The 21,801-nt window shown below is 56.0% G+C and overlaps 1 protein-coding gene across 1 annotated transcript; it reads right to left on the bottom strand.

The window, feature by feature from the left end:
• Positions 1-274: 274 nt before the first annotated feature.
• On the bottom strand, positions 275-20,582 carry TMEM143 (transmembrane protein 143). Its single transcript, XM_070402115.1, is given in 9 exon segments — positions 275-1,079; positions 1,081-1,256; positions 1,803-1,992; positions 8,632-8,911; positions 10,310-10,440; positions 11,402-11,596; positions 18,171-18,275; positions 19,792-20,032; positions 20,393-20,582. Coding segments are annotated over 9 exon segments (1,410 nt in total). The 5' UTR covers positions 20,416-20,582; the 3' UTR covers positions 275-1,010.
• Between the last annotated feature and the right edge of the window lie 1,219 nt (positions 20,583-21,801).

Raw genomic sequence — 21,801 nt, 5'->3', positions numbered from 1 at the left:
CCCTGCCACCTCAAGTGTCAGGATTCCCCCCGAGTGGGGCCGCCAGACACTGGCTTCCGGGGAAGAACGGAGTCTGGGTCCCCAGCCCCCCTCCCGTGTGCAAGGGGCTCTCCCTCCGCTGGGCAGGCCTGCGTGCTGTTCCAGGTCGTTGGTCTCTCGCTCTCTGGCCATCCCCCTGGGAGACACGTTTCCATTCCCCTCTTAGAACGCAGCCTGCCCTCTTTGCAACCCGCCGCCTCCTCTTCCCCCTCATCCCCAAACGCTGCCTCTGCCCGGACCCCTTAGTGAGAATTAGATGGCACCGCTGCACACTGCCCACTCACCCGGAGTCTTAAATCTGATTTATTCCGCTGGGAGAGGGAAATGACAGACCAATAAATATCGCACAGGCCCCTGGAGGAGGGAAGGTCCGGCGAGGTAGTTTGTGTAGAAAGAGGAGCGCAGGGCGGGGAAGGCACCTGAGGTCGGGGGGCCTGCATGGAATCGCATCCTGGTGAGGGCGGGGCCGCCTGGCCCACGGCTCCCCCCTCAGCCTGGGCGAGCTGATGAGCCGTGGGCCAGGCGGCCCGCCTTAGAAGTCGTGCGACTGATGGAAAGATCGGGTTTCTTTGAGGAATTCTGATCGTTTCCATGCAGCGACAACTGGTTGCCCCCAAGCTGAGCGCCCAGACGCTGTCACCGGCAGTGCGGCGCTCACTGGCCGCGGGCTGGGCGCCGCCGTGGTGAGCAGGGTGGGCACGGTGCCCGGAGCGGGCTAAAAAGACAATGATATGTGGCCTCGGGAGGGCGCAGCCGGAGGAGCGCACAGGTGGTCAGTAGGGTTAGCAGCTGTGATGGGCTGACTCCCTCCTCAGCCGAACCCCCATTTGGTTGTTTACAGCTGGGGGGAGGGGAGCAAATGCAGGCTGTCTTGATTGGGGGCTTTGTTTTAGGAATAAAGTGTAACATTGGAAACTAGAGCTGCCATGCATGGTAGCTGTGATGAGCAGTTTGTCATGAGGAGGCGGGGCTTAGCTCCCAACCAGGTGGCCGGGCGGAGAGGTTTCTCCCCGGTTGTCACTGCGGGGCGGGGCCTGCGGGGGAAGTGTCCGTCGCCAACGGGTCTAGTTTGGGGAACCCCGGAGGCGGGTACGTCCCCATGCTCTCCGTCAGGGCTTGCAGGTGGCCCAGGGCCCGGGCTCCGTTGAAGGTCACGGCACAGCCCGTCTGGGTGAGGAGCCAGTTCTCCACCTCCGCCTGGAGCCAGCGGGAGGTCTCTGCAGGGGAGAGGCAGGAGGTGTGAGGAGCCGGAGGGGCCTGGAAGGCGGGATGGGCAGGGCCAGGAGGAGGGAGGGCCTGGGTTTGGGAGGGGCGAGGAGGGGAGCGGGACCAGGCCTGGGAGGCTCGGCTCTGGAGCGCAGATGTGGGGACAAGCCAGGAGGGGTGGGGGCTCCTGTTGGAAAAGGGAAGGGACAGGGTCTCTTGTAGGGGAAGTGGAGGCTCGTATAGGAAGGCGCACGCGGGGAGGGGGCGGGAAGTGGGGACATGCCACCCAGAGGTTGAGGTCAGGAAAAAACACGTCCATCAAGACTGTTAACTGGGTTCAGGGGTCCCCTCTGAGGGCCGGTGTCACCTCGGAATCGGTCAGGCGACCGTTTGGAGCAGGGGGTGGGGGCGGGCAGCGTGGGGACAGTGCCTCACGGGGGCAGGTCCTTGGGATCCAGGGGAGTCTCGACAGCGTAGTGACCGTGTGGAGGCTGTTTGGGGAGGAGAGGGGGGGAAGGGGACTGGGTGGGAGGGGGCGTCCCCGGGTAGGGTCCTACCTTCGGGCGGGCCGCTCGCGCCCTCTGGCCGCCGGGCCAGGAAGGTGTGCGCCAGCAGCGCCTCCTTGACGTGCTCGTCCTGCGCGCGCAGGGCCAGCGCGCTGAGCAGCTCCGAGTTGTTGGACGTGCTGCGGTAGTAGAGCATGTGCGCCAGCTCCAGCGCGTGCACGCTGCGCTGCTGTCCGAACATCTGCAGGCGGGACAGCTGCAGCTCGGCCACCGGGAGGGGCAGGGCCGAGCTCGGACCCGTGCACACACCCCCTCGGTCACTCTCGCTGGTAGGGCCCTTTGGGGGGACTCCCGAGCCCTCCCCAGATCTGCTGGTGCAGGTCCCCAGGACTAGGGCCCAACTATTTGTATTTTTTAATACATTTTTATTGATTTCAGAGAGGAAGGGAGAGGGAGATATAGAAACATCAATGAGACAGTATCATTGATGGGCTGCCTCCTGCACGCCCCCTACTAGGGATCAATCCCGCAACCCGAGCATGTGCCCTTGACTGGAATCGAACCCAGGACCCTCCAGTCCGAAGGCCAACGCTCTGTCCACTAAGCCAAACCAGCTAGGGCCGGCTATTTGTATTTTTAATCCACTCGCTCTCAAGCCGGTGACTCTGAGGCCGCCAACAATATTTTGCAGCAGCGGAATCATGCATTAATGGATTGGTTCAAGGATTTTCAGTCGACACAGGCTTTAGCCTTGGAACATTTTGCTACAATTATTTAAGTCCTTATCTTTTAGACACATACTAAAGTATTTGCAGGCGACATGCTAGGATTTGCTTCCAAATAATTCAGTAGTGAGAGAGCGGGATCTTTAGGTGAAAAGCGACTGACTATTGCTAATTGTAGATGCTGGATGTTGGCTACCTGGGAGCTCATCATATAATTTTATTTCTGCATTTTAAAAACTTCTCCATAATTTTTTTTAAAAAAGGTTTAAAATAGTAACTGGTAAAGAGAAGTGCTAACAGACAAAAGTACTCAAAGAGCAGCCTTGGCTGGGCGGTTCATTGGTTGGAGCATCCTCCCATAAAACAGAAAGGTTGCAGGTTCAATTGCTGGTCAGGTCACATTCCTAGATTGCAGGTTCGATTCCCAGTTCGGGGCACTTGTACCGGAGGCAACTGATCAATAACTGATCAATGTTTCTCTTTCCCTTCCTTCCTCTCTCTCTAAAAATAAATGAAAACATACTCTTGGCTCTGGCCAGTGTGGCTCAGTGGTTACAGCATCAGCCACACACTAAAGGGTCTCAGATTTGATTTGCAGTCAAGGGCATGTACCTGGGTTGCAGGTTCAATGCCGGGCCCTGGTTGGGGTACGTTTGGGAGGCAACCAATTGATGTGTCTCTCTCTCACATCTATTTCTCTCTCTCTTTTTCTCTCTCTTCTTCCCTCCCTCCCTCCCTTCCTTCCTCCCTTCCACTCTCTCTAAAAATGGAGACAATAGCCCAAGCAGGTTTGGCTCAGTGGATAGAGCATCGGCCTGCGGACTGAAGGGTCCCAGGTTCGATTCTGATCAAGGGCACATGCCCAAGTTGTGGTCTCAATCCCCAGTAGGGGGCGTGCAGGAGGCAGCCAATCAATGATTCTCTCATTGATGTTTCTTTCTTTCTCTCTCTCTCTCTCCCTCTCCCTTCCTCTCTGAAATCAATAAAAATATTTTTTAAAATGGAGACAATATCCTTGGGTAAGGATTAACAGCAACAAAAAAGAAAGAAAGAAAAGAAAACATATCCTTGGGTGAGGATTTAAAAAACAATATTCGAAGAGCAAGCCGCTTTGAGGGGAGAAGAAGAGAAGGGCAGGTCTGGGCCCCGCTGTCTGCTCGCTGCATCCGTCCCCATTCGTCAACCCCTCCTTGCCTGGACTCCTTCCCCATCCCTGGTGTCCCTCCGGAGGGGAGGGAGAGCCCACCCACGCCTCTGGGGCTCACACTGAAAACTCCCACCAAACTCCTCCGTTCATCCACAAAACAAGCTCCAGGCTGCTGGGTCCTGCAGGCTGCAGGCCTGGAAATGAGCCTGAACTCTGCCCCCTACTGGCTGTGGCCCCGCTGGGCTACGACCTAAGACAGGCAGCGCTGTCTGTGAAATGAGGCAGATGACAGGAAGTGCTCAGGAAGTGAAAACTCAGTTAATGAAACCCTTGGCACAGAGCCAGGGCCCAGAAAAGCATTTACACATGAGCTACTACTGGATCTCCATCCACACCTGGGCTGGGCCGCCTTTTAGGTGCAAGTCTCTTCCCCCACTGAGCGCTGCCCGCCTGAGGCTGAGGCCCAGCGTAAAATGCCTGGGGCCAACCCCGCCCTGCAAAACCGCTGGCCTGGCCTGGCCTGGCCTGCACGGACCGACGCACGTGATGACGGCTGTGCAGGGACTGTGCTCTCTTCCGACAAGCCCTGCAGTCGGCTTATGTCCCTGCATTGGAACGAATCGCCATTCCTACGGCTGAAGGCGAGATGCAGGAATTGGGACCAGCTGACATGAAAATACATCGGGTTCTGTGTCTGCTCCTGCCGAGCCGAGGGTGCGGAATTCTCACAGGTTAAACGAGCCGGTCACGCTCCTCTTTGCACAGATGCGACCTGACCTCTCCCTGGAGACCTCTCCACCTGCACCTGCATGTGCCCTTCACACTCACCGCGGCCCACACTGAGGAAGGGGTCTCCCCTCACCGAACCCCTAGCCCAACCCTCCCTCCTCCCCTGGGGTCCATATCTGGGGTAACCCCACCATCTACCCAGTCATAGGCCAGACCCCTGGCTCCGTCCTCACCCACCCCCACCAGCCTGTCAGTCCCCAGCCCGGTCCTCCTGTCTTCTCTTTGCCGTTCCTTCCTCTCCAACCTCCTCCCTGTCCTCAGTCTCCCCATTCCAGTCTGTCCCTGCACAACTCTAGAGGCGACCCTGCTCCCAGCGCCTCCCATGGCTCCCCAGTGCCCTCAGGGCCGGAGCGCCTGGGCCTGGCCCCTGGCGATTGCTCCCACTCGCCTCCCACTCCTCCCCTCTGAGCGCAGCCCCGTGTGGAACAAACCAGTTGACCCCGAGCATGTCTGCCCTCAGGCCTCCAGGCCTTGGAACAGGCCAAGCACCTCTGGGCCATTCTTAGAAAACATCCCTGCCTCAATGTCAATGTTCAGGATGGACATCGCTTCCCACAGATGAGCAGCTGTGTGCCTGGGTTCCTGAAGGACCCGCTTCTACCCCCCCCTCCAGGGCAGGACCTGCCTGCTGCCTCCCCAGGCTGCCCCCGGGCTGCTCTGTGCGGGGCTGAGACCCACAGAGAACCAGGGTGTGGCGGGGCATACAGGAGCACCACCCTGCTCCTGACATCGAGGAAAGCTCTCTAGAGCCTTTGAGCTGAGGGTAATGGGTGGGCGGGGCTGGTCAGCCTAGCGAAGGGGGAAAGGCCATGTCAGTAGGAGGAACAGCGTATGCAAAGGGAGAGAAGGAAGGGGAAGCAGAGAGGCGGCGCTACCAGCATATTCCGGTGGAGCTGAAGCGTGGAACAGTGCTGGGGAGCCAGGGTCCCTAATGCTAGGTTGTGAGCATGGCAGCAGGGCCAGCCTGGGGCCGTCAGCATGGGCTGGAGGAGACCAGGGAGGCCGGGAAGAGGGTCTGTGCTGGGGCTGGAACAGAGGAGAGGAGCCGGCACAGAGACTCGGGGAGCAGGAAGGAGAGCCTGGGACGGATGGGTTGGAGGCAGGGCGAGGGCAACTTCAGGGGTCTAGCCAGTGAGTGGGGGGGCAACAGGGCCACCCGCAGATGGAGAACCAGGAGAAGAAGTGGGAAGGGGACCCTCACTGCTCCGCCAGGGCTGGGCACAGAGCGCCTGACTGAGGAGACAGGAGAGCTGCTTGTGGGAACCAGGAGTGGGTGAGCGCTTTCGGGGCAGAGAAAGCGGAGCGCGAATCCTGCAGCAAAACTGGCCTCTCGGGTGTGTGATCTGAGCGCCTGTCCCAGGATGGGGACTCCAGAAAGGGAGGGGCTTTGGAATCACAGGTGCTGAGCCCAGTGGGGGGGCGGGGGTGCACATGGGAAGGGTTGGGGCATGCCCAGGGAGCAGGTGGGGACAGGAGCTTGGGGACCGCAATCTAGGAGTGACCTGCAGGAGGGAGCAAGTGCGTACAGAGAGGGGGCAGCTGGGCTGAGGTGCAGAGGGCCAGCAGCATGTAGGGCTTGGAGGCTCAGCCGGGGGCGTGGGAAACACTGAACAGATACACTAAACTAACTGGCAAGCCTGGCCCGTGTGGCTCAGTGGTTGACCGCTGACATGAAAATACATTGGGTTCTGTGTCTGCTCCTGCAGAGGTTAAACGAGCCGGTCACACTCCTCTCTGCACAGATGCGACCTGACCTCTCCCTGGAGACCTCTCCACCTCCACCTGCACCTGCATGTGCCCTTCACACTCACCGTGGGCACATGAGTCATGGTTCGATTCCCGGTCAGGCACATGCCCCTGGTTATGGGCTGGATGCCCGGTAGAGGGCATGTGGGATGGGGCCAATTGATTCTCTCTCATCACTGATGTTTCTATCTCTCTCTCTCTCCCTCTCCCTTCCTCTCTGAAATCAATAAAAATATATATATTTTAAAATAGTTAATTAACTAGTGAACTGGGTTTTAAACTGGGCCCTTCAGAGACCCAGGGTGAGGCACTCCCTCATGCTTACAACCCTCCCATGGCTCCCGCTGCCTGATAAAACCCAGGGCTCTACCTTGGCATCCAAGCCCCCGCCACTTCCGGGGTCTCCCTTCCCCCCTCTGCACGCTGGACCGAGCCCTGAGCCTTCCCAGAAGCCGTGCTCACCCAGCCCCTTCTCCCCCAGGCCCAACCCTCCCTTTCAAAGCGTCCCCTGGTCCTGGGGATTGCTCCCTGCGCCCTCCCCCAGCCCTGCCCCCTCTCCCCGCATAGCTGGCTGTTATCTGCGGAATTTATTGCCAGTCTTCCTACCAGCCCACTGGGATGGCTGCAAACAGCTTGGAAACCAATGAACCGACGAGCGAGCGAGCGGGTACAACAGCCGCCTCCTGCCAGTGCACACTCCCACGGCTAGTGCGGCCCGGCCCAGGGGAGAATCGGTACCAGGCAGCCCCTGGGGCCCCTACGGCATCGGAACAGGACACAGGGCTCAGCCATCAAAGCTCAAGTTGGGTGTCAGCCCCCACCTGTCCTCTGGCCACAGATCCTTAGCCGGTGAGCGACCTGCGCAACTGAACAGCCGCCCTGCACTCGCACGGGGCCCAAGCGAGCAGGGAGCGCGTTAAAAATAGTGTCCTGGGCCCCGGTCCCACAGATTCCAATTCAGTCATCTGGGCCGGAGCCCACAAGGCTCATTAATGACAGTTCCCGCCCGCCGGCGTGGCTCAGCTGGCTGAGCAGCATCCCAGGCACCAAGAGGCTGCCAGTTTGATTCCCAGTCAGGGCACATGCCCGGGGTTGTGAGCTCAGGCCCCAATGTTTCTCTCTCTCTCTAAAATCAATTTTTTAAAAAAGAATATTCAAAAAATAAAAATAACAGTTCCCCTGGCCCTGGCTGGGCAGCTCAGCTGGTTAGAGCATCGTCTAGATACGCCAAGGTTGCAGGTTCAATCTCAGGTCAGGGCACGTACAAGAATCAACCAGTGGCCCTGACCAGTTTGGCTCAGTGGATAGAGCGTTGGCCTGCGGACTGAAAGGTCCCGGGTTCGATTCTAGTCAAGGGCATGTACCTTGGTTGCGGGCACATCCCCAGTAGAGAGTGTGTGCAGGAGGCAGCTGATCGATGTTTCTCTCTCATCTATGTTTCTAACTATCCCTCTCCCTCTCCCTTCTTCTCTGTAAAAAATCAATTATATATATATATATATATGTATATATATATATACTCAACCAATGAATGCATAGATCAGTGGAACAACAAATCGATGTGGTTCTCTCTCTCTCAAATCAATAAAAGAAAAAATATCTATTTCTCAAACAGCTCCCCTGGTGGTAGTGACACCTGGCCAGAACGGGAGAGCCACACTCAGGACGCAGTTTCCCGGGTAGTAATGATAACAGTGCCAACAGCCACCTCTCAGACAGCACCTTCCGTGCTGGGTGTCAGGCTCTGTTCTCAGCATCGTACACATTCATTCATTTAACCCCACAGCAACCCTAGGGGTTCGGTCCTGCTGACATCCCCACTCTGCAGATGCGGGAGCGGGTGCACAGAGGGGTTAAGCGTCTTATTCAAGGTCACACAGCTAGACGTCCATAGAGCTCAATTCAAACCCAGGCAGTCTGGTTCTAAAACACACAACCTTCGCCCCATCGCTAAGTGCCTCTCAGTGAGTAGCTGTGAACACAACTGTAGCACCTACCACGCGCCAGGCGTTGCGCCCGGTGCTCTTCGTGGATTCGCTCATTTACTCCTCATAACAAACCTGTGAGGTGGGTCTCACTATTTTCCCCATTTTCCAGATGAGGAAACTGAAGGACAGAGAGATCAAGAAACCTGCCCAAGGTTGCAGCGAGTAAGTAAAGTAGAGAAGGAAGGGAGGAGAGGAGTGGAGAGGAGAGGAGGGGAGGGGAAGGGAGGGGAGGGGAGGAAAGGGGGAAGGGAAGGGAAGGGAAGGGAAGGGAAGGGAAGGGAAGGAGAGAAGGGGAGGGGAGGGGAGGGGAGGGGAGGGGAGGGGAGGGGAGGGGAGGGAAGGGAAGGGAAGGGAAGGGAAGGGAAGGGAAGGGGCACCCCATGAGGCAGGAATAGTACATGAAATAAGCGGAAACATAGGTGCCCTGACCTTCGGGCGGAATGTGGAGGAGCCGGGACCAGGAGGCGCGGCCGGCGGCGGCTTACCTTGGTGGCCCGCACGCCCATGAAGACGGCGAAGAACAGCAGCAGCAGGGAGGTGCCCATCTTCAGGTCGGTGAGCACCACCATGCCCACGTTGACGAAGACCGCCACGCCCGAGACCACCAGGAAGAGGTTGAGCAGCGTGCGCTGCAGGGCGGACGTGCGCACCTTCAGCTCGGGCAGCAGCTGCTCCAGGCCCTCCAGGGGCGTGTCCTTGAAGCTCTTCAGCACCAGGTGCCCCCGCTTCGTGCGGGCCGCCAGCACCACCCGCTTAAAGTATCTCCTGGCAACAGAGATGGAGGCCCCGGGGTCAGCACTGCCCAGGGGGCCCCTCCAGCCCCAGGGCACTCACTGGGCTCTGCCCTCACACAGTCATTTTAAAGGCCACTGAACGGCCCTGGCTGGTTTGGCTCAGTGGATAGAGCATCAGCCTTTGGACAGAAAGGCCCCAGGTTCGATTCCAGTCAAGGGCACATGCCTGGGTTGCGGGCTTGATCCCCAATAGAGGGCGTGCAGGAGGCAGCTGATCAATGATTCTCTCTCATCACTGATGTTTCTATCTCCCTCTCCCTGTCCCTTCCTCTCTGAAATCAATAAAAATATGTTTTAAAAAATATTTAAAAATAAATAAATAAAGGCCACTGAACGGTGGTGGGAGGGAAGTCAGCTCTAAGCTCAGTGCCCAGCAGCAGGGGGTCGGGTACATAATACAGTCCCTACTAGTGGACACGGGGTTGCTGCTGATGGTATGCACTTGGTAAGGGAGCTGAGTAAAATGCTTTCGCTGAGTTCATTTTCAATGTCAGATCCCACATCTCTGGCCGTGGCTGCCAGGAGCCGGGCAGTGCTGCGAGGCTCTGGAGAGGCAACAGAATGAGGCCGTCATGGCCGTGTGTGCAGCGGAGAGACACAATGAAGCTCCCGCTGCAAGTCTAACGATCTGCTTGGACGAGTCCTGAAAGTGGAATGACTGGTTTAGGGGATGTAAGGGGTTCTTTGTCTTTGGCTTTTGTTTTGGTTTGGTGTTTTGGATTCCTGACCATATTTGATAAACCGATTTCCAGAAAGTCTGGGTCACGGACCGGCCCAGTGGCTGACTGCGAGAGCCTGGCTGCCCTGACTTGCTCTGTGTTGGAAAATCCTGTTAAAAAGATGACGTTATCAGCATCCCGCCCGTGGCCTTCCCGCTCTGAGCCCAGCTCTCGCATCTGGAAAATGGGTTCCCCTGCGAAGTCTAGTTCCTACTTTCCCTTGGGAAGAACAGCAGCATTTGCCCAGCCGACGTGGCTCAGTGGTTGAGCGTTGACCCATGAACCAGGAAGTCACAGTTCAATTCCCGGTGAGGGCACAGGCTCGGGTTGCGGGTTTGGTCCCAGTGTGGGGGGTGCAAGAGGCAGCCGATCGATGATTCTCTCTCATCAGTGATGTTTCTCTCTCTCTCCCTCTCCCAGGGATAAAAATATATATATATATATATATATCAATATATATATATATATATATATATATATATATATATATATATATTAAAAAGAAGCTGCATTTGAATGATCCACCCCTCTCCCTTTCTCGACTTCCCACCGGGGCCCAGACCTCCAAATCCAGCCACTGACCTGTCAGTCCCCTCTCAGCTCTAACCTTGCTCCCTCCCGCTGCAGCCGGGGAACAAGGGCTGCCTCACCTCTCCGCAGGGGTGGCCTTGAAGAAGTAGTAACGCCTGGAGCCCACGCTGGACATACGAGGCATCTTCCCGACTCTCTGGCCCAGGGCCCAGAACTGCATGTAGATGTACTGGTCCAGGTTGATCGTCACCTGCCAAGGGGGCAGGGGAAGCAAGTAGCTAAGCATGGGCTGGAGCGTGAGTGCAGGTACTGACAGGAGATGTCTCTCCCCACCCCCCCCCCCACCCCCACCCCCACCTCCTGTGATTTCAGCCCCTCCCCCAGGCCTGTCATCCCCCAGTGCCCGGGCAGGGCAGCCATGCACGGTCACTCCTGTCAGACACTGCACAGGGCGTGCCATCTCAGATGGCACCATTCACGTGATATCACCACCACCACATTTCTTTGAACCTAAGATGCCACTGACTTTAAGCCATTCCATTATTATTATTTTTAATATATTTTTATTGATTTCATAGAGGAAGGGAGAGGGAGAGAGAGAAACATCCATGATGAGAGAATCATTGGCTGTCTGCCTCCTGCACGCCCCCTGCTGGGGACTGAGCCCTCAACCCGGGCATGTGCCCTTGACTGGACTCAAACCCAGGACCCTTCAGTCTGTAGGCCAACACTCTATCCATTGATCGAGGGCTACTCCATTATTTTATAAAGCAATTAAAGGAGAAGATATATTGCCAATTAAACTATATCACACCACCATTTATAAGTCACAATTTCAGAGACAAGAAAATATTTTAAAAAAAGATACATCTTAAAGCCCAAAAATGTGGAACTATGGAAACTTTTAGCATTTTCATTATAATGTTGTTGACTTTGAGGATGAGCGTTTTGTCTTATTTATTACTACAATGTGCTGGCAGCTGGTAATAAAATCTTGAGTTCTAAGAAGATCCGTACCTTATGCTACTTTCCCAACAGACGGCAGTGAAGTGGCCTGAGAAAGAGGCGTCTTTCTCTAATTCACCAACGTGCCACGTGGGCAAGTGTCCTGTGCCCAGGACTCCAACTCCCAGCAGCGTCTGCCTCCCCCAAAGGCCCCACCCCTGCCCCAAGGCTTCCTGGGGGTCTTGTCCTCCCTGGAAGACAGGTACCTGGACCTCATCCTGAGGGTGGTGGACCACGAGAGCATAGGCCAGCGTGTCCTCGGAGAGCGGCGAGAAGTTGGCCTGGGCCAGCAGGGGCTCCAGCGCCAGCAGCACCTCCTGCTCATTGGACAGGCGCTGGGGGTCCGTTAGCGAAGGCTGATCCAGAGTCTCCCTGTCCGGGTTGATGGGGTCATATAAGGCCTGAGGAGAGAGTCAGAGAGAAGAGAAGCGGGCGAGGTCACAGTGTGAGGGATCATGGGTAAACTTCAGGATGTTCCTAGCCCCCTCCTTTAAGTGGTGGGGTGCCCCAGGGCTTGACTCTGGGCCCCTTTTCCCTCTCTCTCTCTCTCCCTCCAAGCCTGCCCTAAGGGGCCCCGCCATCCCATGCCTTCAAACACCGTCTCTTGCGGATAACTGCCCACTCACGTCTCCAGCCTGGACCTCTCCTCCACGTTCCAGGCCTAATGCCCAACTCCACTGCGTGAGCGTGCATTCTCCTGTTCTCCCACAGGAATCAAAGTAAAGGTGGACACAGACTGCCCAAATAAACTACATTTCCCAGCCTCCTTTGAGGTAAGGTGTGGCCAGGGGGATGAAGGCCATAGAATGTGAGCAGAATTGATGGGTGCACCTTCCCCCTCAATTCTTGCCCCCCGCCCCACGCCCCCCGGACCATCCCCTCTTTTCTGGTTCTGCTAGCTTAGAACACTGTCCTACCGATGACCCCGTTTTGACCATACAGAGATGAAGACAATGCCCTAAGGCAGCGGTTCTCAACCTGTGGGTCGCGACCCCTTTGGCGGTCAAATGACCCTTTCACAGGGGTCGCCTAAGACCATCGGAAAACACATATATAATTACATATTGTTTTTGTGATGAATCACTATGCTTTCATTATGTTCAATTTGTAACAATGAAAATACATCCTGCATATCAGATATTTACCTTACGATTCATAACAGTAGCAAAATTACAGTTATGAAGTAGCAACAAAGATAATTTTATGGTTGGGGGTCACCACAACTTGAGGAACTGTATTAAAGGGTTGCAGCATTAGGAAGGTTGAGAACCGTTGCCCTAAGGGATGGCAGAGCAACAAAATGGAAGGAACCCGGGTCCCAGCATAAACTTGTGTGGAACAAGGTGACCTCTGCACCCTGGCCCATTGACCACAGGGCTGTTCAGTGGGAGGGAAATAATCCTCCACCTCCTTTGAACCATCTGATTGTGGGGTCTGCTTGTCACAGCAGCTAAGCCTCTATATGGACTGATACAAACTCTCTACTTGACAATTGCTTTTGGATGTCACAATCACCTCGAATCCAATACGCCTACCATGCCCCCCTCCATTCCCAAACTTTCAATAAAACCACCGTTTTGGATTTCCTGTCTCAGACCGGTTCCCCTCAATCATCCCTGGCTTCTTCCCTGAGTGCCAGACTCTTAGGTTCAGTGGTCTCTTGGACCTCTCCGCCTGGGTGCATCGTGGCGCACACCCGCGGGAGGAATGACCTGGGCAATGGTTTGGAGGTGGGAAGGCCCAGGGCCTCAGGAACAACTGAGCAGGGAGCCGGGTGATGCCGGGAGAGTCATGCCCAGCTAATCTTCTTCTGAACTAACTCCCGGGGCCCGGACGCGCTGGCGGAGGACAGGGCCTGAGGCCAAAGCCAAGGCCTGTGTCTGAGTCCTTCAGCCCCGGCTGACGGAGCAGGTCCCAGAGGCCACATCAAGGCTCGCGGAGTGACCTTGAGAAATCCCGTTCCCAGCGCCGGCTGCAGTTTGAGAGCGAGGGAACCTCGGAGTTGGAGGAGAAAGAATTCCATATTCTTCAAGCATCCCCTGCGAGCCAGGTTCTTCTCTGGGAATTTCACGTCCACCAGGGCTTCAAGCCAGAAGCCTGGATGTCCCAGGTGACCCTGGCTGCTCTCTCCCCTCGTACAGTAACACCCCCCATCCCACCTCCATGCGGATCACCACTTCGCCCAGCTCTCTTCCCCGTCCGCACCACCATAGCCTCCTCCTGCCTGGGTGCTTCCAGCCTTCCCAGTGGCATCCCCCAGCCCTTCTGCCCCCCTCCCCTGCCCCTCTGTTTCCTACACAGCAGCTGGGGAGAGCTTATCCAGCGATCATAGTAATACCTGAGAATGGCGCACATTATCCAGAGCTTACTACGCGTCAGGCACTATTTGAAGCACGTTATACACATTCTCGCCATGTGAGGATGGTGCTTCTGTTAGCCTCATTTACAGATGTGGAAACTGAGGCACCGAGAGATTAAGTAAGTGTCAAGTTCACAGAGCCAGGAAGTGATGTATCAGGAATTACACATCCAACTACGTCCCTCTCCTGCCAGAACCCTTCCCGGGCTCCTGCGGCCCTCACAGGACATGCTCTGCCCTGGGGCCTGCAAGCCCCCCTTTGCTCCCTCTGCACCAGCCACCCTGGCTTTCCTTCCTCCAGGCCCAGGGGCTTGGCACGCGCTGTTGGGAGCCTCTCCCTGGCCCCCTCCCTGCCTCCTTCCCGCTCACTCCGGAATCCTCCTCCTCCTCTGTGTTCCAGCTCCCTCCTCGCTCCACAGCCCTGTGGCTGGGCGGGGCGTGCACTGTACAGAGGCGCCAGGCCTAAGAGGCCCCGTCGCAGATGCTGTCGCCCTGACATTCATCCTAACAGTCACCCTTTCGCATGGAACTTCCCGCAACAGAACTCCCTGCAGTGAAGGGAACATCTGGATCTGCACCCCATTCGGTGGCCCCTGGTCCCAGGTGGCTGGCTGCCAGGCACTTGAAACATGATGAACGCTACTGAAGAACAGAATTCTAAAATCTGATTTACTGCCAATGATTCCAAATGTAAACCGCCACGTGTGGAGAGGGACCATCCTGTGAGGCTGCCTCCGGCCAGGGAGAGGGGGGCCTTTTCCTAATTTGCACTCAGACCCGGGACCGAGGCCAAGGTCAGCTTTGTCACCCGCTCTCCGGACTGTGCCCTTCGAGCTCACAACCTGAACGTGTCCATTCACCGGGAAAGAGCGTCTGATTCACGGCTGTTGCCACCTGGCACCGGGTGTCCCACAAACATCTGCTGAAAGAATGAAAGATGTCCCTGGAGCCCGGCCGGTGTGGCTCAGTGGTTGAGCATCGACCTCTGAACCAGGAGGTCACGGTTCAATTCCCGGTCAGGGCACATGCACTAGTGGTGGGTTTGATCCCACTGGGGGGCGTGCAGGAAGCAGCCGGTCCATGATTCTCTCTCATCATTGGTGTTTCTGTCTCCCTCTCCCTCTCCCTTCCTCTCTGAAATCAATAAAAATACATTTATTTAAATAAAAAAGAAAAACGCCCCCCGGGTCTTTGTGGCGATTGCTGTTTTCTATCCCCCAGCATCCCCTTGGGGCCTCGAACCCCATCCACCTCCTGAGGACCCCAGATTGGTCTCCAGCCCAGACGTCTTTCCTGAGCTCCAGACTCACCCAGCAAGAGCCTGCTCAGCACTTCCCCAGGGATGGCCAACTGCCTCCCGATGCTTCCGAGTGGATACCCGCAGCGTCCTCTCACACTCACTGTGGACGCCGCGTCCCAAACTGGGGCCCTGAAACTCCTCCCACACCTGCTCCTCCCGCCTTCCTCCCCAGCTCAGAAGAGGACAATCCATCCTTCTAGGTCAGCGGTTCTCAACCTGTGGGTCTCGACCCCTTTGGCAGCTGAACGACCCTTTCACAGAGGTCGCCTAAGACCATCAGAAAACACATCCATAATTACATATTGTTTTTGTGATTAATCACTAGGCTTTAATTATGTTCACTTTGTAACAATGAAAATACATCCTGCATATCAGATATTTACATTACGATTCATAACAGTAGCAAAATTACAGTGATGAAGTAGCAACGAAAATAATTTTATGGTTGGAGGTCACCACAACATGAGGAGCTGTATTAAAGGGTGGCGGCATCAGGAAGGTTGAGAACCACTGCTCTAGGTGCTCAGGCCCAAAGTCTGGGGTCATCCTGGACACCCCTCTTTCTCACACATTCAACGCACCAGCAAACCTGGAGCCACCACGTTCAGAACAGATCCAGAATCCAACCACTTCTCAACCCTTGTAGGAGCCACCCATACTCCCTGGACCGGTGAGGTGGCCGCAGCACTGGGCTCCCAGCTCCCATCCTCCATCCCGTCGATACCCCACATGGTCAGCAGAGGGCGCCTGCGGTAATCTGAGTCCGCTCATGTCCCTCTTCAGTTTAGAGCCCTCCTGTGGCTTCCACCTCACTCCGTGTCCTCACCTGTGTCCCACAAGGCCCTGCAGGGTCGGTCCCCACTCCCCTCCCTGCCCTCATCTCCAGGCCTGCCTGCCTCACTCACTCAGCTTTAGCCCCGCCCACGTCATTGCTGTTCCTCCTGCACTCCTGCCTCAGGGCCTTTGCACTTACTGTTTCTGCAGCTCTCCACATGGCTCACTCTTGCCTCCTTCAGGTCTCTGCTCAAACTCCAGCCCCTCAGGGAGGCCTTCCCTCATCACCACACCTAAAATTGCAAAACACTTCTGCTTTCTTTTTCTCTTTCATTACTTACCAGATTTAGACAAAAATAAAATACAGGACACCAAGTTAAATCTGATTTGCAGACCAACGACAAATAATTTTGCAGTGTAAGTGTGTCTCATGCAATATTCGATATGCATGGGACATAATTATACTTAAAAAATCATTCATAGCTTATCTGAAATTCAACTGTAACTGGGGAGAGAGGGCTGAATGGTGTCCCCTAAAAATTCACGCCCGCTCGGAACCTTAGAGTATGTTCCATTTGGATAGAGTTTTTGCGGGTGTAATTAAGATAAGGAGTGAGATGAGACCAGATTGGATTGAGGCTGATCCTAAATCCAATGAGGGTGTCCTTATAGGAGACAGAAAGGGACGTAAAGGCACAGCGAAGAAGACGATGTGAAGATGACGATGGAGTGATGTGTCCACCAGCCAAGGGCTGCCAGCAGCCACTGATTTCCCCCTCAGAGCCACCGGAAGAAACTAACTCTGCCCATACCTTCTGGACTCCTGAATGTATCTTCTGCCCAGGCTGGTTTGGCTCAGTGGGCAGAGCATCGGCCTGTGGACGGAAAGGTCCTGGGATCGATTCCCGTCAAGGGCACATGCCCGGGTTGTGGGCTCGGTCCCCAGTGGGGGGTGTGCAGGAGGTAGCCAATCAATGATTCTCTCTCATCACTGATGTATCTATCTCTCTCCCTTCCTCTCTAAAATAAATAATAAAAAAAATATATATTTTTTAAATATATTTCTTTATTGATATATATATATATTTTTTAAATATATTTTATTGATTTTTTACAGAGAAGAAGGGAGAGGGATAGAGAGTTAGAAACATTGATCAGCTGCCTCCTGCACACTCCCTACCTGGTATGTGCCCGCAACCAAGGTACATGCCCTTGACCGGAATCGAACCTGGGACCCTTGAGTCCACAGGCCAATGCTCTATCCACTGAGCCAAACCGGTTAGGGTGGCAAATATATTTTTTTTAAAAAGAAAAAAAAAAGAATTTATCTTCTGACACCACTCCCTGCTGGGGTTCTACTTCTCTCTCTGAGACTCCTTGTCCACCCTCGTCCCCAGTTCCAGTTCCCCTTCCTGATCTCAAAGCTGGCACACCCCGGGGTTCGGCTAATTCCCCTCATGGTACCCTTTAGTACCATCTAGATCCTCCCAGGCTTGCTTCTCAGCCCAGACCCCCCTCCCCTGACCTCCAGACCCCACATTCAAGTCCATCTCTCTCTCTCTATCTGCCTGACAGGTGGCTCCAATGCCTAAGTCCAAAGCTGACCTCTCAATGTTCCCTGCAGATCTGCCTCTCACCCCTGCCCCGTCATCCGCATCTCCATCCTTCCGGGGAGCAGGCCAGAACCGCTGGAGGCACCCTGGACACCTCTCTTTCCCTCGCCACCCGGCCCACACAGCCGAGCGCTCCAGCTATTACCAGCGTCTGCCCACTTTTCACCACTTCCACTGCTATTACTCTTGTCGGAGCTGCCATTACCTCTCTCCGGGACAAGCATAATAGACTCTTTACCAGACCTCTCTGCCTCTGACAGTCTGTTCCCTACCCGGCAGCCAGAAGGATCCTGTTAACAACTAAATCAGTTCCTCCTCTGCTCAGAGCCCTCCTGCGGCTCCCAGCTCACTTAGAGTAAAAGCAACGTCCTCACCACGGTCCACCGGGCCAGGCACAATTTGCCCCCACTCCTTCTCTGCTCTCATTTTCCGCCTCTCTCCCCCTCTCCCTCCCCTCCAGCTACAGCTGACCTTTTGCTATTTCTCCAACACCCCAGGCCCTCTCTCACCTCAGGACCTTTGCACTTGCTTTGCCTTCTGCCTGCAATGTCCCCCCCAGACATGGGTCTCGCATGCTCCTCTCTCTTCACTCAGGTCTTAGCTTGCCTGTCGCCTCCTAACCAGAGAAACCTTCCAGGACCACCGTGTCTAAAACAGGCCCCCATCTCATCCCGGTCTAACCTGCTTCAACCTCTGCCTCATTGATCCTCACAGCGCTTGCCACTCCGGGTATCATATTTCATATTTGCTTATCATCTCCCCAGCTGGAATGCCAGTTCCCTGAGGGTGTGGCTTTACCGGAACCGTTCCCTGCAGCCCCCCCCGGGGCTTAAAACAGGGCCAGATTCCACGTAGGTGCTCCGAGAACTTTTGCTGAATGAATGGATGAGCAAACAAGCATGATGGGGCAGGAGGGGCCCCGCCCTCACCTGCAGCCGGTTCAGGATTTGATGGTAGTGGAACAAGGTGCAGAGGTCCACGTGGGCAGAGAACTCCTCCAAAGCCGCCTTCTCCGCAGGACTGGAGTGGAATTCCTGTTACCTCGGGAAGCAAGACTGACCATTAGGCCTCTCTCCCCTTCCTCGTGGGAAGGAATTCTTTCCCTGGCAGCCCATACAGACAGTCAGAGCTCCGGGCTTTTCAAACTTTTGTTTTTGTTTGGGGGAGTTGTGTCAATTTTATTGACCAAGAAACGGAGGTAGCCTGGCATAGTAAAAAAGATGAATGAAAGAGCTGAGAGTTCAAGTTCTCCCTTTGACGCTGACTCACCAACATTCACACAGTGCTTACTGTGCACCAGGCGCTGCTTGCCCACATGAGATGCAAGGGGGCCAATGGAATGATAACCCCCCTTTTTTCAGAGGGGGGAAATGAGGCTCAGGGAGTCACCTGCTGAGGACCACAATGTCTAGATCAGCGGTTCTCAACCTGTGGGTCGCCAACCTGTGGGTTTCGACCCCTTTGCGGGTCGAACGACCCTTTCACAGGGGTCGCCTAAGACCATCGGAAAACACATATGTAATTATATATTGTTTTTTAAAATATATATATATTTTATTGATTTTTTACAGCGAGGAAGGGAGAGGGATAGAGAGTTAGAAACATCGATGAGAGAGAAGCATTGATCAGCTGCCTCCTGCACACCCACTACTGGGGATGTGCCTGCAACCAAGGTACATGCCCTTGACCGGAATCAAACCTGGGACCCTTCAGTCTCCAGGCCGACGCTCTATCCAGTGAGCCAAACCAGCCAGGGCTATATATTGCTTTTGTGATTAATCACTATGCTTTAATTATGTTCAATTTGTAACAATGAAAATACATCCTGCATATCAGATATTTACATGACGATTCATAACAGTAGCAAAATTACAGTTATGAAGTAGCAACGAAAATAATTTTATGGTTGGGGGTTCACCGCAACATGAGGAGCTGTATTAAAGGGTCTCGGCATTAGGAAGGTTGAGAACCACTGGGCTAGATAAAGAGAGACTGAAAATCCACTCTAGGCCTGTCTGACCCCAGAGCACACTTATTTAACCAATTATGTATGCTTGTCACCTCCCTTCTTCTGCTGCAGTGCCCTCATTTTTAAAATGGAGATGATGGTGGTATCTCTCTGATTGGGTTGTTCTGATGATTCCATACATGGGAAATGCTTAGCACAGTGCCATGTAGTAAGAGCACACGCAGGGTTTAATAATTATGATCATGCTTTTATAGGTATAATTATTATTAGATAGCAGTTATAGTAATGATGAGGATGAGGCTACACATTTTGCAAAGGGAAAAACCATGCCCCAGAGGGTGCTTGTTCAAGCCCCAGAACAAGCTAGAGTCGGAATCGCTGCTACATTTGCATCTCAGAGGGTCTTCTCCCCCGCCCCTACGTTCCAATTCACTTGGCGCCCACTAGGGACTGTAAGGGGAATAGGAACTACAACTCCCAGGAGGGGCCAGGGCAGCCCTCCATAGCAGGCACGGCCCTGCCGCCGCAAGGCCTGCCGGGAGTCGTAGGCCCCGGGCTCTTGGACCCCGGACGGGCGATACCTGCATCAGGAGGCGGAGCAGCTGCTCCTTGGAGAGTGGGATGAACCGCTCCTGGTACTGCTGCGCCCAGTCGCGGGGCTCCGTGGGGTTCCACATCCTGCGGTACTCCCCCATCTTGGCCGCCAGCGAGGACAGGGCCCGGGCGGGCCCCAGGAGCGCGGGCAAGACTGGCCATCCTCGGACCCAGGATGCCCAGACCCCCCGGGTCACATGCAACATGGCCAGCCCCTGTGCCCGGAGCCTAAACGAGGGAAATGGGTAGAGGGTCAAAGGGCATCTGGTGGAAAAGCGCGCTCTGCACCTCCCTGTCTCAAACCTCCAGGAGCTGTCCCTACCCCCGGCGGGGCGCAGAGCCCGTCCGCCCTTCTCGCGGGTCCCCTCCCACATTGCTCCGCTGACCCTGGTCCCAGGGAAGGAAGGGTCAGAGGTCTGAGGTCCTGGGGCGTGTTGAAGGCCTAGACACCCTGACGTGGTACAACTGGTTTCTGCGGGGTCTAGGCGATGAGATGGATCACTGGAGCTTAGGAGAAGCTCGGAAAGGCTACCCTGACGGTGCAGGGCCGTCCTGCCCTGGCCATGCAATCCCCTTCCCTCCCCTCACCTTAGCCAACGCTCGACTGTCATTGAGCCTCCTGCGCATGTGCAGGAAGGCTTTCAGGTCCCCCAAGATGCAGCTTCATCCAGCAGCAGGACGCATGCGCAAAACCGGGGTCCCTGAACGCGGTCCGTTTCTTTCCTCTGAAGCCGTCCCCACTGCGCACGAGCCATAGGCCCGCCTTCCTCCGGGACGGGCCTGGTGTTGGCGGCGCGCATGCGCAGCAGGAACGTCTCCTTGTCCCCGCGCTGCAGCGAGAAGGGGACGCAGCGGGCGCGAGACTCCCGGCAGCGGCGCCGGGGCGGGGTCGGCCTCCCCCCGCCCCCCACGCGCGCAGCCCGCCAACGGCGGGCGCCCAACGTCCGCCGGGGCCACGCCCCCGCTCGCGCCCGCTCCTGAGTGGGAGGGAAAGGGGCGGGGGCGGGGCCTGGGCACAGCCAATCCGCGGCGGAGGAGCGAAAAGGCGGGAAAAAGCGGAACCAAAAGAAGCCTGAGGTGGCGCCGGGGACCGGGATGGGGAGGGCGGGCGAGAGGAAGAGCGGGCCCCCAGGTGACGCAGGCCGGGCCTCAGAGTAGGGGTGACCCTTTCTCAGGCAGTGCCCCCCCAGGCCCCACCACCCCCTTTTCACGTCCTTAAAGGGGAGACCCTGATTCTAAGAAGGTAACCGAGTGCCGGGGGCTCGGCTGCCTCCTTATGAGGGGGCAGCCCCGGTCCCCACACGTCTGAGGTCCAGACCCCCCAACTTGAGAAAATGCCCTTTTATGAAGACGGGGCTGTATTCTAGGTGCAGGCCTGTGGGCTAAGGAAATAACCCCACGGACTAGCCTAAAACCTCCCCTGTTCTACCTTTATGGCTCTCCATTATGGGCGCTGACACCCCAAACCTGAAAGGGGTCCCCCTGGCTCAGGTCTCCCAGGTCCGTCCAGCGCCTCCGCCCCCTGGAAACGCCACTGTGTCCTTCAAAGGGGCACTGTGCTCCCGTGTCCATGATGTGACCCCAATACCCAGCCCTCTGTCCACCCCTCTCCCTGCCTGGGATTTCCTCACCAGCACCCCCTCCCTGTGCCCCCCCATGCCCCCTCCCCTGGTGCCCCTGCCTCTAGAATCCTCAGGACCCCCTTACCCTGCACCCAAACTCATGGGGTCCTCGGCAAAACTCTCACCCGACACCCCCAGCTCTGAGAACCCCCCAGCAGCCCTTTCACCCCGTCCCCCAACTCCTAAGAACCCTGCACCCCAGCAACCCCCTTCCGGGGACCCCCAGACGGCCCCTCGCCCATGCCTCTGGCCCTGACCGCCCCCCACCCATCTTGTCGCCGAGCAGCCGAGCCCCAGGGGGAGCCCGAAGCCCCTGGAAGCCAGCAGAGCCCCCCCGCGCCCGCCGCCCCGGGCCCGGGGAGCCAAGCGGCAGCC

This window comes from Myotis yumanensis, unplaced genomic scaffold, assembly GCF_028538775.1.
Source record: "Myotis yumanensis isolate MYYU_CA2020_CCGP unplaced genomic scaffold, mMyoYum1.0.hap1 SCAF_23, whole genome shotgun sequence".
NCBI lineage: Eukaryota > Metazoa > Chordata > Mammalia > Chiroptera > Vespertilionidae > Myotis > Myotis yumanensis.
This window is presented reverse-complemented; position numbering and strand designations above follow the sequence as displayed.